Source organism: Myiozetetes cayanensis, unplaced genomic scaffold (assembly GCF_022539395.1).
Source record: "Myiozetetes cayanensis isolate MyiCay16 unplaced genomic scaffold, myiCay2020 scf4, whole genome shotgun sequence".
NCBI lineage: Eukaryota > Metazoa > Chordata > Aves > Passeriformes > Tyrannidae > Myiozetetes > Myiozetetes cayanensis.
In genome coordinates, this window is record NW_026087631.1 from 37955257 (window position 1) to 37970565 (window position 15309).

At 38.9% G+C, this 15309-nt stretch overlaps 1 protein-coding gene across 8 annotated transcripts in view; it reads right to left on the minus strand.

The window, feature by feature from the left end:
- Nucleotides 1-15309, minus strand: part of TLE4 (TLE family member 4, transcriptional corepressor) — a 98790-nt gene that overhangs the window by 53106 nt on the left and 30375 nt on the right. For 6 of the 8 annotated variants that reach the window (XM_050329721.1, XM_050329720.1, XM_050329726.1 and 3 more), the window contains one exon: nt 7453-7527. The exons of the other annotated variants lie outside the window; for them this stretch is intronic. In XM_050329721.1, the coding sequence (XP_050185678.1) occupies nt 7453-7527 (75 nt within the window). The remainder of the gene's footprint in view (nt 1-7452; nt 7528-15309) is intronic. 8 annotated transcript variants of the gene reach the window in all.

A 15309-nucleotide genomic window follows, 5' to 3' on the forward strand; every position in this document is an offset into this window, starting at 1 on the left:
CCTACCCACAGACATTGGGAAGAGATTCTTTGGACTCAAAGTAGAAAACCAGCATCTCTATTGTGACCTTGTGAATCTTGTTCCTTTTCTTTAGAACCAGAAAATGAGAGCAATGCCAATGCTTTTCCCAGCAGGCTTCTAAATAATCTTCTAGAGTCATTACATTTAAAAGTTTCTGAAACCCTGGGCTGAAAAGCGAAAAAAGTATCACCTGAGATGTATCACGAATCAAAACAATAAAAGCTAGAAGTTAAGCAATGCCACTGATCACAGAGAGATCCAAGGGACTAAATATATGAGCAATTCTATTACCAGAGCTTTTAATGTGGCAACTATAATTGACTTCAAAGCTTCCTCACCAGGTGCAGTTTTGGTGCCATGTAGTATCAGTGAAAAAGAGATGCATGTTATGCATCTCACGTGCATTTCTCTAATGCATCTTATAAAGTCAATCCTTACCGGTCAATTTTCTAGACAGCAATTACTGAGAAGCACAACCTCCATAACTCTAAGTACTAATACTATGTTTCGTTATACATACAACACATGAATACAGACTGTGCTGGATTTCAGCAAGTTGTCTTTGGATCCACACCACCCAGGTTCTTATCCCAAGCATTCTTTGATCCATTCTTTCCAACCTATTCTGTGTCTTTAAAGACTGCCATTTCTGGTGCAGCTCTGGTCCTGTGCAGAGCACTGTAATGCCTGCTCTTCTCGGAGGTGAGTAGCCTCTTCCCACAGGTGTTAGAACATGTGGATATTATTATCTCTCTCCAAGCAATTTCATGGAGAGATGCAGTGTTCTGCCTCTTTAATGTAGTGTCTTTTCGTCAAGTAACTGAAACTTAAAGTCATTTAATTGCATTTTCCCACTTATAGTGGCTTTGATGAAGGACCAAATCACCTGGATAAGTCACAGTCCCAAGACTGTGGAAGGATCTTTTTGCCCCAGTCTCTTTCAAAGGTGTAACAGGGAAAGCACTACTCCCTTGTTCCAGAAACATTACTGGACTAAGTTCATCAGACGCATTCATATACTAAGAAAGTGCCTGTAAGAAGTTCACCAAATGATAAGCAAGAAACTGTCCCACTAATGAAAATCAAACATTCTGAAATATCAGACAACTTAAAATATTTAAGATCTAAATTCCTTTTTTATGGGTCAACTTAACATGTGGAAATACTTATGTAGTATTTTGGTGTCCATCCCAGTTAAGCACTACAGCCCTTGCTTCGTTCTATACTTAAGACTGAAGATACAAGAAGAATTACCCACATACCTGAAGAAATGCAAACACTTAAGTGATCCACTGTATAGAGTCCTGGTCCTCATTCACAGCTGTAGGCAGCAGCCTACAAAGAGTGCTTGGGAAAAAGTCTAGATGGCAAACACACAAATTGTTAAGGTGCGATACCAGAACTCTTGTGTTATGAAACCAGGACACCGTGACAACTGTCTTTAGGCTACTGCACAGTAAGCGTACCTATTTAAATGGATGGCATCTCCATCTCCATTGACTACATAAACCTTGCTGATTTTGCAATGAAACACTTTTGCAAAACCCCTGCCTTCACAACACTTAAAAATCAAACAGACACACTTCTTTTTTTCCAAAGCACTGGTATAAGGCCATCACTGAAGGTAATATATGGCATATAAAAGACCAATATGGAGCACAGTACATCTGTATTTGGTTGGCAACACCTTCCATATACAGGAGTCCAGGCCACATCAGCAATAGTGTTTTCTCCTTTTTACTGTATGTGAAGTAAAAGCATACAAAAGTAAGTCGTAAACAAAATACTACAAATGTTCATGTTGTAGAACATCAAGAAAATTCCCCATGGGAGTCCTAATATCTGCACTAATTAATTCTAATTTAAAAAAAAAAAAAATATGGTGGTCACATAGCTTTGGTACCAGGATTTGCAAAACCTTGAGAAACATGGTGGCAAAAGTCAGCTCCCCTGCCTGATCAGAAACAGTGTGTGAGCTGTAACACTCACGTCATATGCACTTACTTAAGCATAACGAGCAAGGCCTCCGGCACCAGCAGTTAGATGTTAGTAAGTGGTCAGCACTTCACACCGCAATGTTACTGACTGCTCATATAATGATAGATAATGTAAATTCAGTAGCTAACATAGCTACTGAAAGTAGGAGAAAAAGCAGAAAACAGAGGCAGCCCATTCTAAGAGTAGCAACCATATTTAAAATTCATCCTCAGAACATTTTTTTCAGTAAATACAGTACCTGAAAATTATTTACATTCTAATTAATTCCCTTGGAAATCCCTAAAAAGCTCCTGTGCTGCATTTCAGCTTCTTTAAATCAAGATAATGCTGCATATGGGAGAGATTTATTTAAATTAGGCCTCACCTTCAAGGCTCTCTCTGAAGCTGGTACATCACAAGAAGGGGACAAGACAACAAATCCCTACAAAACAGCTCTTTACACCAAAAAACCAGGGTGTCTTTAACCTAGCCAGACTTCAGGTGAATAACTCAAAACCAAAAGTGCTCACCCAGAAGGCTTCTGTACCTACAATTCCTTCTACAATTCAATCTCATGTACTAGGCAGGATCAAAAAAATTGCAGAACCACATCACCACACAGCCTTAATATAGAACCGGCAAAGGAGTAATTAAATGGGGAGCAACAAATTTCAACATTTCGTTAGGGTACACAAACACAACTCAAAGCACATACCTATTAAGTCAACCTCTTCTGCCACCTTCCCATTGTAACACCCTGTGTACAACATACAGCAGGTCACCAACTTGTTCTACAGATTTAGGCTTCAACCACTGCTTAACACACCTTTAAACAAGCAATACAGAAGGAGAGACAAGCGACTGTTGTCCCCATGCTACAACATGCTTGTTTTACTGCACTTCCCCACCTTCCCTGCCACTATCATTCCTGAATGCACACACTGGGCAGTAATGACTTTCCCTACAAACTGCCTGCATTGGTTCAAATAGAAAACCCTCAATCTGCTTCACAGCACAAGTACATCCTCTTTGTATCCTCTTTCTGAGGAGCAGGAGATGCCTCTGCACATTAAGCACCAATGTAAAGAAGTGCCTCAGCATATGGACAACTGGCACCACAGCAATGATGGCTGGCACTGATGCTAAATTTTCATTTCAAGTTGTGTGCATTTATCTGCACTGCACTGCTTTCAAAGCTTCCCATGCTTGCCATGTAATACTGCTATTTTTTAAGCAGGTGGTGTTCTCCAGAGCTGTAAAATCTTCATTCGCTCGAAAACAACAAAAAATTACAAACCTCTTGAGATGGGTCAAACAAGCACCTTGGCCTCAAATACAGGGTAGAAATTGTGACAAGTAGTGTATTTAAGAAGGAACATTATAGCTCAGTAATTATATAAGACAAGACAGAAGGAGTCCTTTCTTCCAGTAACTGTCATTTGCTGTTTTTTTAAAGATGATAATACAAGTGGCATAATAAAACAAAATGCTTAAAAATTAAACCAAACCCACCTTTTTTTTCCTCAGATGTATAGAATGGTAAAGAAAAAATATAATTTCAATCATTTTCTTAGTAATACAAGTAATGTTTAAATAGATTTAATAGTGCTGCTCCAAACCAATGAATTATGAGTTTAAAACCTATTAAAATGTAATGTTTTTTTCCTGAGCTGAGGGGAGAGAGATTTAAATTCACTGAATTTTAATATTTCAGCTTGAGCTGCAGGAGGTAGAGAAAGTCCAAATGAACTATTCCATCAGCACCATTCAAGCATGAACATTTTAATCAGTTTTACTTCCTTGGAGTTCTCCAACACAGTTTACGCTGTCATTCTGAAAGCACTTAACACAGAGGGTGTGAAAAACCACCAAGGCTTGTTATTGCCTTCACAATTGATGGCAAATAATTTTGCAGACTTCCTATCATTAAAATGTCACTGCTAAAAATTGAGGTTCAGCATTTCTTGTGCTAAACTGCATTTTCTTTCAACACCATCACATACCTGTTTTTAAGTTTTTGGTGTATTTATGTGATAAACAGGCATACAAGCAGTAGCCTTTATTTCTGCCTTACTACCCAACTGCAGTTGAAAAATTACTATTTTAAACAGCAGGAAAAAAAACAATACTCCGACAAAATTCTTAAAAAGTTAAAAGTTAATTCCCTGGTTCCTTTATTAAAATGTAACCACTCTCACACAGTGTGTTCCAATTATATTGTATAACAGATAAAAAAAAAAAAACCCCCAACATTTTAAGAAAGTTAGACAACTCAATTTATTAATTGAGGAAATGAAAACATCATTCCTAATTAGATTATATTGCTGACTTAAGGCTACGATTCATGTGTTGTTCCAACAGTGAGATCTTGCCGATTCTAATGTAAAAACACGGCAGCTTTGACACATGACAAGATCAGCTGGATACATCACATAGCCCATCCTGGCACACCCCAGCATGGGAAGCACCTCTGGATGCGCATTTCGAAATGCTCTAAGCAAGAATGCTATGCCACACCATCCAAGGTAAAGATCAGATGCAGAATCTGTATGCCTGCAGATTTACAGTCCTCCTGTAGCATGCTTATGATATACCCAGGTTTGATTTAGTTTTTCTCACTGCATCTCTCCAGGAGATGATAGATGATATTTAACTTGTTTGAGCCCGTCAACAATTTTAAACTGAACATGACCTGTGAAAGAAGTCATTATAACTGTGTTTCATTCCATTAAACATAACTAGTTTATTGTCAGGAGAACAAGCAGTCTCTCCAGATTCCAGGTTCACTTCAGTATTTTGCATTTAAACTGCACGGATCAGTGATTTGGTTCATTTACCAATGAAGATAGAATAATATTGCAAAGTTAAAAGGTGCTTCATCAGATTCCATTAAATCAGAGCACATTCATACAAAAATATATGTGTGTGTGAAACACAAAGAGAGACGTGATCCGTGCACGTTTGATTCTTTTCTTGTGGCATATTCCATTTTGGTAGGATCCATTTTAAACTGAAACCCAGGGTTGCTCTGTGCGAATCGAAGCGGTTTAGCATGAGTGAGGTGAACTGAATAGGACCCACTCAAAGCATAGAGAAACCTAAGCTACAGTTGTATTTCAGAAAATCAAATACTGCTTCTGTCTTTGTCTGATACACAGTTCAATGGATTAAACATACTTTGGAAGTTTTTAAAATACCACAGTGTTAAAAGAACACAAACAGTGTCAGACTTACCAAACAAATTACATAAGACATCCTAATCAGATCTATATAAAAGCCATGATTTCTAATTATGTTCTTTGTTTTATTTTTACAGGTATTCACTTTACAAAGTATGACAAGCCTTTTTTAGTCCCATGTTACATTTTCAGACTTTAAATCTCTTTAATCTCTCTTATGGTAGATATTCACGCAACATGAACTTGATAACTTTCTTCCCTATTTATTCCATTTTTAAAAATGAATATTTTAACGATTGCACAAGATTGCTTCTCCTTAAATGTGATGAACATAAATCTGGCAGTCCATATTGCTCCTGTGTCTGTAAAACTAAAGAGAAGGCCACACAGCATTTCCTAAGTCAATGTAAAACTTAGGAGTGAAAAAAGGCAGTAGAGCAAAGTGAAAATCAGCCTTGTGAGGGATGCGAGGGCTGTCCAATTTTAATGCACAAATCCAAAATTCTGCTAGTTTAAAAAGCTTTGAAGCAATAGAATTTTAGTTGACATGAAGAGACAAATTCAGGCAGGAGGAAATAAGAGAAAATTTACTTCTGTGTGGTAGAGGGAAGACCAACAGAAGCTACTGCCAGGCTCCCAGTCAAGTGTCTAGTCTGTTTATATTTATTCTGTGTGGTTTACTGGTTCATGAAAGCAGGATAAACTTAAATAAGGAGTGCAATAGCCAGTATCTATAACATCACACATTTTACACAGATGTATACACACATGCTATATATGTACATGCAGCACGCACATATAAAAGCTTTTTTAACTAAGAAGTCAACCTTTAGCTACTTACTCTATGCAAAGAACGTTAATAGAAGGCAATATTTTTGGTTAGGTAATGAAAACTAATTGGGAAATTATTCACTTCCCACACTTCCCACTGGAGTGTAAAAGACATACAACAAATGTTATTCATGATTCTACACGACGCGCTCTGATTCACCCCCTTCTTTCTAACGGGCACTTCAGAGGAAATAAAGGTTACTCTTTTCCATTTATAATTTCTAATTGACTACCAATGTTTTCTTGTGGTCAGAGATACAAAGTAGAGTTAGAAATAGCCTATTAAAAAGAAGCTACAATCAGACCGTTGCTCTACGCTACTGTCACCAATGATCAGAAAGTCCTGATTCCCTTGTTAAAAGATGGAGGCATAATTGAAGCAATATCTTCACTTCAGATTGATTATTCCACGACCCTTATTCACATCTTCACTCAGCAATTTGAATTTTAATGAAAGTAAATGGAATAATTAGCATTTCAAAGTGTGTTTGATACACTGAGTAAAAAAAAAGGAAAATACTTTTATGTATTATCTGTACACAAAAGAAAAAGTATTTGGGTGGGCGCAGAAGAAAGGAAGTACAGTTGTAAGTGTCTTCATTAGAATAACTTAAACAACTGCTTGCTCCAGCTGCATAATTATACATGAGAATAACATGCTATTAAGCTATGACTTCTCACCTTTATTTTATGTCGTGTGAACAGCCATGGCTTTTGTTGTTACGTCTGTCCTCTCCAGTTGTAAAATATAAACACTGTGGCTGCCCACACCCATAAAACCTCTATACCAGGCTAATACCACTGGCAGTAAAGCTTTTACAGGAGGGGCTCCACACACTCGTATTTTTAGATGACTACAGGGCACCTATAAGCACACTATTGATGAGTTGTTCTGCTGTGGATTTTGGTTATTTCTTTGGGTATTTTGGCTTTAGTGGGGTTTTTTTGCTTGGGTTTTTGGTGTGGGTTTTTTTTTTTAAGTAACAGCTATTTTTTAATTTAAAAATGAAAAGTGTGATGAATATTCAGAGTCTTGAGCCAACATGCAGAAGAGGATGTGGGCAGCAGGGATGTTTTTGAAAAACAGTATATCATATGAAGTCTTTCTGTTACTGTGGCTGCAGATGCAGACTGGCAGGTGGTATGCAAAGGAAGTAATGTTATTTAAAAAGGACAAAAACAAACAAACAAAAATCCCAGACACTGACCCAGCTTTGGGGAATAGATACAATACAGGCATTAATTAACCCATTAGTCCTCTTGGCACACTGCAAGGAAAAGTCTTCAGACAGTAACCAGCTTTTATGAAGATCAAACTATTGAACTTTACCACTGCCCACAAATTTTGCCCACCTGATGGAAATGAGTTCATGCAAGGGAGGAAAAAAAAAAAAAAAAAGCTATTTACAAACACTATCAGAGCTAAAATGAAAAGACCACATACCCCAATGATTGCGTTCAGTTCTGCCATGGTCACTTGTTTGGCACGCTCCACAGCCTGCACCACTTGTTGCTGGTGCTATAAATGAAGATCAGAAACAGAATAAAATTATTTGTTTTCTAAATTACTAAGCATAGATTCTTCCTTTTATTGTTTTTATTTGCTTTTCCAACACATGCAGGTCTGACATAACTGTTCTCTAACAGACAGTGAAATTGTGTGTTGATCTGCAAAAATGTACAGGTATGGGGAGGATGTTTATTTTTATGCCATTACAATCTAGGAATTACACCTTTGCTTCCCAAAAAGCTATTTTACAACCTGGCTAATAGAAAACTGTCTTCTTTTTGCTCATCAGCACGGTGTGCTCTTGAATTTATATGCCAACTTCAAATGCAAGCCACTTTCCTTACAGCCATGGAAACTTTCTGCATTTTTACAAAAAGTATTCTGAAAAAGAAAGGTATATATTTTCAACAAGCACATGGCATCCACACTACTGAAAAATATACAGGTTCTCTTCCTAGGTACACTTCAAACCATTTCAACCATAAGAAAGAAATTTAAAATGCCATTCACAAATCTGTCAAACATGTGAAAGAGAACTAATTATTTCAGTCTCCAACATGTAAATTTTAATAGCTTTAAAAAGTCCACCAAAAACACAGTCTAATTAACAACACAGTTTACAAGCTTGAGTGGTTATCTCAGTTTGAGTGATACTGCATTACTGCAGTAAATTCAAAACTGCTGAATGCTGATATTTATTTGAAAGCAACAACTACAAATAAAATAAGATCCTCATCTTCCAAGCAGATCCATGCCTGTTCAGATCTCCACCAGTGGCAAATTAATCTTCACAGGCAGCCTTGCAGAATCAGGATGACACAGAACAAATAGGTGCAAGGACAGGTCAGGGAGAATAGCAAGTAGGTTGTGTGATCTGCACTGGGAGTGAGACATCTTTGATTTACAGTCGCAGGTTGAACACAAAAAGGAGGGAGATCTTGCCTATCTGGAGGAGTGCTAAAACCATAACAACAAATCCTCAGCTTTGTATCAAAACCAACATCTAGGTGTGTTTTATCACCAAGTTGAAGGAAAGGGCTGAGAAGGTCTCTTTAAAGACTCAAGTCTGCCACCCCATGGCCATGTATACAGGTAGAATGGAGCCAAGGTAGAGACCATGCAGCGACTCCTCCTGTGCATCCTTATCAGAAGCAAAAAGCTGCATAAAATAAGGTGGGGACCCAAATCCCCAAGACCACCTCCAAGACAAGAGTTAGGTGAAGAGCATCAGAAGGACTTCCCAGGGAGCACCCTAAGCCCCACTGGGACAGGGCACTGTAAAGAAGAGCACTGCTACTTTAGGGTCTTGGAGGACTCAGATTTTACAGTTCTCAGTGCAATATACAAACAAAAACAGCATTTTCACTTATAAACTCTCTCCCATAAACACCCTCAGGGCAAGTAAAACCAAACATATAACTCCACCTGTAACTGTCCTGATTTGGGCCAGGACAGAGATAATTTTTCACAGCAGCCATGAGACATGGAGCCTGGACCAATGTAGGCAGGTATCATTTGTTATTCTGTACCACCTCATGTAATTGCTGGGGGTGGAACTAAAGAACTCACTTCTGGGGGGAAAAGTAGGTGTGGCTTGTGGTCGGGGGAGAAGCCTAGTGGCCAGAGGGTCTGTCCACTATTGTTTCCATTGTCCCGGGCTAGGCGAACATTTTTGTTTATATATCATCCTCTCTTTGTACAATTTTGTTATTTGTATTGTTGCTGTTACTGATAATTTTCTTATCTCATTGCTGTTTCAAATAATTGTTCTTATCTCAATCTGTAATCTCTGCCTTCTGTCTCCCACAGGGGCAGGTGGGAAGAGGAGGGAAGCACCTTATGGTTTTCTTTTTAATGGGAGTACTAAATTGGGGAGTAGTATTCACAAACCATGATACTGTAAGAAATGCTGACCTCAACCATGAAAAATTGAAAAATACAAATAATGAAGAAGACAATTTAGAAACACTCCTAGAAAGACAAAAATGGGTTTAAGGTTTGTTTGTTTTTAAACAAGGAAGAGTTACATGAAGGACAAACAAACTAACAAACTGAAAACAGAATCACAGTAGTCTCCTTTAGAGTTTTGTAAAACTACAATGCCAATGTAAACCAAATTTGCCACTTTTAAGAAAACAATGTAAAGACCGAAGAGTAGGCTGAAAGTGTGTAAACATTTTCTTGGCATTAACGGGGGAAAACAAAATAATTCAGTGTATTACTACCACAAATAACCAGAAAAAAAGGAAATCATGATACTCCAGCCTCGAGTTCCCGACAATGTGTTATCATTTCCAGGTCATCACTTGTTAAGGACAGGTACAGCTTTCATTGATTATATAGCTGAAATCCTGGTGACACAGGTCTATACATGTCAACAGGGTAATCATAAAAATTAAACCATTATTTTCTGGTGGAGATCATTCATGCCCAAAAGCGGTCATGGAATTTTTCATCAAGTAATAAAAAACTGGAAAACAAGAAAGAGTTTTAGAAATATTTAGGGTTTGTTGTTTGTTTGTTGTTTTTTGTGGGTTTTTTTTAATGAAATTATTAACTGGGATGTTTACAGTCATCTTCTCTTTCCTACCATTTCCTAGGCAATGATTTTTGTGCTGAGGTACAGAAAGCTCTAGTACATGAGTGTTCTCTTCCAACACCCATTTACTTAAATCCTGTTCCCAGGGCAACAGGCAGGAGAAAAAAAACTTGCAAGGGACCTACAAAAAGCTGGCCTAAAATCACCAAAATTATTGTATAAATTACTCCTATTTTCATCCAGGATTTGGAAAATAAGTCAACTCCACAAGAGTTGGAATGTTTTCTGTTCCCTTACAGCAAACACAGGAAAATGGCTCTCAGAAGAATTTGGGGAATGCATTATTTCATTCTTAGGTGAGAAGAAGAGAAGGTGAAGGGTTATACTACTATAATCTCACGTTCAGATTTCTGCTGGAGCAGCCACAGAAGGTATCTTTAGCTGATTCTAGTAGTTTGGGATCAAGCCTTCACAGAGAACAGAAAACTCAAGGGCCTAGTAACACTGAACCTAAATTAGCTAGAGACAATTAAAACTCTCCTATTGCTAGGTGCTTTACCATTGATTTAATCTTCAGCAGCGTTGTATGGAAAAGACTGGAAATAGATGGCCCGTAATTAGCCCCTCCATCACTTCCACCTCATGGCAGCAACCAAGCAGACTCCTCTTCAGCTCCCTGAAAATTCATCACGAAGTTTCCCTGCACCTCAGCCCCCCCAGCCCTCCACCCCGTTATTTTGAGTTACAAGCTCAAACCATGCATTCCAGTGGATAAAGGCACAGGAAAGTCCATGGAGGGTTTGGAAAGCTGCATTGTTTGCTCACAGCCTTTCTGAAACTGGGGCGGGCTGGGGGCTCTGTGTTACCGGCCATGGCTCCATTAACAGGTGGGGTTATCTCCACATGGAAAAGGAGTCCGAGAGGGCTCCAGGAACCTACTGCAACCCAAAACCAAGGTGAAAGGCAGGGAGCCCAGGAGCCAACCAAGCAGTGTGCCTGAACACCTTCCCACGCCAGCAAGCAGCATTATGTTGAAACCAAGAGTATACATTAGCCTGCCCATCAAGCGATCATGTAGCTATTTACAGCCAAGTAAAAACAGCAACAACAAAAAAGGGTTACGTTTTCCCCAGCCAAGTATAGACACAGGGTTGCAACTTTCATACACATCTAATGCTAGCCTTCCCTTGTGCACACAAGCAAATGACAGACCCGGCTTTTTTCAGTTACGAGAAAACAGTATTTTGCACCACATTTAACACGCTAGAGTGATAAGCTCAATACGCTGCCCCACATGTCACCCAGACTAGTACTGTTTCTCCTTTCCAACTTCTCTTATCTCTTCTCCCCTCTTTACTTTCTGTAACGAGCCATGTGTCTGCACTTGCCTTGTGCTGGAAAATCACCTCCTTTCAGTCTCACAGTGGGTAGCAGCAGCTACAGAGACCACAAGAAGAATGTAGGCTTTTTCACCATCACATTGTCTCACCACAGTCATCACCTAGCCCTGGCTCATGCACAAGCACTGCAGCATGGGGGAAAATACCCCAGCTTTTTATGCCATGTCAGAGCTTTCCCAGCTCCAAATGACAGGTGAGTTGTGCTGGCAGCAATTGAGCAGCCAAAAATCCCCCAAGTATGCATATACCGACACTGGTGTTAAGAACACCTAATTACAGCCTGTCCTCAGCACTGTCATCAGCATCCAAAGCAAAACTCACTGAACAATACACCCTGAAGAAGCAAACAGGCTTTGCTATGCCTTATTCAGATTATTTTGCTGTTCTATCTTTTTAGAGGAAGTACAGGTCTTGCTTAAGAACTGCAGCACTACCCTTCTCAAAAGCCCGATCTGGAGACAGCTTAATGGAACCAGGCCATGCCAAAAATGCTAGTGAGAACTAGAGAGCAAATACACATTTACCATGGAGTACAGCATACACTTTGAAAGCTAAAAGGGACAAGCTGGGTCACTGCATCTGAGCACCGTAACTCAGACAAGATATAATAACTACTTTACAAAAACACAAGAACATTATTAGCAATATATGCCTAAATTGCTAATGAGATGCCTTCCATGGCAGGAGGATTACAAATCTCTGACAACTTCCTTGTATTTACTGTTTAAATTCTAGTCTGGGCCAAGTCTAAGATGGAGGCAAATAATTTTGTTCTCTCAGCATCTCACATCTCGGAACAAAAACTACTTCTTTTTGAATAGCATATAAGAACTCCTGCTCTGCTTCTATATAATGGATCTCACACTCCTCATCGAAATTTACTGAACTTCAGAAGCACCTCTAATGAAAGTATGTACAAAGAAGAGCAAGGACATTATGAACCACATCAATCTCATAAAAGGAAAATAATCAACTGATATTCAAATGTTTGAAACAAGACAAGTGCATGGAGCATTTCCTTTCAATGTTTGTTTGCATGTATGCATGCCAGTTCTTGGCACTGTGTTGTACTGCTAAGTATATCTGATCACCTTAATGCGCACAGGAAACTGAAGACCCCTGTTAAAAAACAAACCATCTAGCTTGTTATTATCTAGTTCACTGGTGCCTGGAAGGGAAAGTGCACCTTCCAAGAACAGTTTATTAGAGCCTCCTACAGCCTACGTAATGCTTACATTGTGGCATGGAAGTTGACAGGGATCAATACCATGAACATTTATCGGGCTTCTTAACAGCTCTTGCAGGTTCTGCTGAGCTCCAAGTTGCCACAACTACAGTGCTAGCTGTACATCAGCTTGTGTGTGCCTCATGAATATAAACACAGTCAATATTTACTGAAAAGAAGATAACTGTGATATATGAGTATCTCCAGACACACTGAACAAATACCACTATCCAGCACATGAGGTCGTTCAGCACTTGACAGCTCACAATAATTGCCACAGGTTGCAACCAGCCACACACTACCTTGAGCAGACATGAACCAGCCCCACCTTGAAAGTCACAGGGTGAAGTGTCTCACTCTGATGCAGCTAGTAAATTCAGCTGAGAAGTGTAAATTAACAGAAGCTCTGTCTATGGCTTCAGACACAGAATTAATTGCATCTTACTGGCTAGATCATTCAATAATGTAAACCATTTATACCAGCTGCAGTAGATCAAAACTAAGTTAGCAGAGTGACAACCTCCAAGTATTTACCTACATCCTTAAAGGCACCTTTTTCACCTTATGCAATAGGAACTGTTTTGAGTACACTGGTATCTCACAGTATCACTACAGACGGAAAATGACTGATGCAACACAGGAAGCCCAAAACCCCAGCAGAAATCAAATACACATCACCCCTAAGATCCATCTCATCTCTCAACCACAAAGTCACTCTTTCCTATCAAAATGGGAAGTTTGTATTTCTTGGTGTTGTTTTTTACAGTCTGTCTAAGATGGAGTCAATATAAAAACACGGTACCAGTTGACTGCATATTTAGAGGTACCAGTTGACTGCATATTTAGACAGGTTATGAACTTTAGTTTTCAATATATGCTTATATGATGTACAGCACAGTAAAACTGACTGAAGCCTGAAGATTTTACTGAATACTTTACTAGATTTATCCCTGAAACAAAGCAGACAGTAGTACAAAGTAGGGTGATGTATTATAACTGCATCCTTTTCACAAGATCTCAAGTGATTTTGCCCACGATTTCTTACTTCTAAGTGAGTTATCACAAGCCATTGATTCCTTACAAAGTTAACAAGCAATAAGACAAGTTAACCTGGTGCTATTATGAGGCAATAATGTTGCCATCAGTGCATGCAACCACTGTATTTTGTTCATTTTTCCCTCAGGCACAATACAAAGGAGCCTGATCACATTTTTCAGCCACTATTCCACAATTAGACTGTATGCAAAATGCATGAACAGCAAAAGCATGCTGTATTCAATCCTCAATTAATCTAGATGATGAAATAAAGAGACTTCCATTAAGACACTCACTTTCTAAAGACACAAATTAGTCAGAAATCAAGACTAACAGAATACTCGAATCTCAAGATCCATTCTCTTTTGACACTCAGCATATGCCAATATAGACTGATTTAAGTATGTATTTCTACTAACATAGGTCAAACAATTACCAAGATTTTCCTTAGTCCAATATGAAAACTGTCACTATCAACTGCACTGTCAAGACACATGAAAAGTTTCTTTATGCTTCCTCTTTCAATCCCTCCCTACTATCTATGTATGATGTGTTACCTCTGCATAGCAAATAAAACTGTTTAATTACATGCACATAGATTCTGAAGCAGTCAAAGAGCAAAACAGGTATTTGTTTCAGATCCATGTAGGACTTGAATTCCGATCCCCCAGCAATATAGCTGGAACATTACACGTAATTTAATTTCCACAAATCCATCTTAATAAGCAGAGAGTACAGTGGCACTCCTGAACACTGTCAGGTTCTAGTTTTGATAGCATTATTCTCATTTGAAATACACACAGATACACACACTCGTGCACACATGCAGCGTGTTAGCTGAATGACAATATCGAGCACACAGCCCCATTTGCAGCAGGTTGAGCAGCTCTCTTCAAAAGCAATGGCATTTTATGGAAGAGCTGATAAGGTAGGAGAAATAGTTGCATCATGTTCTCAGACATGATGTTTTACAGATGCAATGCACAAAAATACATCTTCCAGCTTTGACTTCCCAGTTACAGATTGCACTGAAATAAAACCATGTGCTAAATAGATGCATGCCAACCTGCACCAGCAGACCCCAGTTTCCAGTCCCTTTCCTCCAGCATAGTGGACAGGGGAAGCCATTACCCACCTAAGGTCTCCTTTAAAGAGGAGACCTTCAGCCACGCCAGTTGCTCCAAAGCTCCCTCACTAGTTCCCACCAACTCCCCAAAAGCCCGGTGCCCCTCAATATCTACAGTGCACTCACAATAATACCACCAAATCATAATTTGGGAAAAATTAGTGCTTAGAGGAATTAGCTCACAGCAAGTTTCAATCTTCCATTTATATTCCCCAAATACACAAAAACCCTATAAAAACTAGTAAGTAATCTGAGGGATGGAGAGAGAAAAAAGACAGATAAAAAGCTGCATTTCTATGCCTACTGTTTTGAACATCACAACTCATGTACCAAAATAGAAGTTTCTGCCAAACTTTAATGCTCATTGCCAAGGATATAGCACAAATTATGCCTTTCTAGCATTTTTGCAAGATGTCCTCTGATTTCAGACCCATAAAATCATAATTACAAGAAAAATTGTACTGTA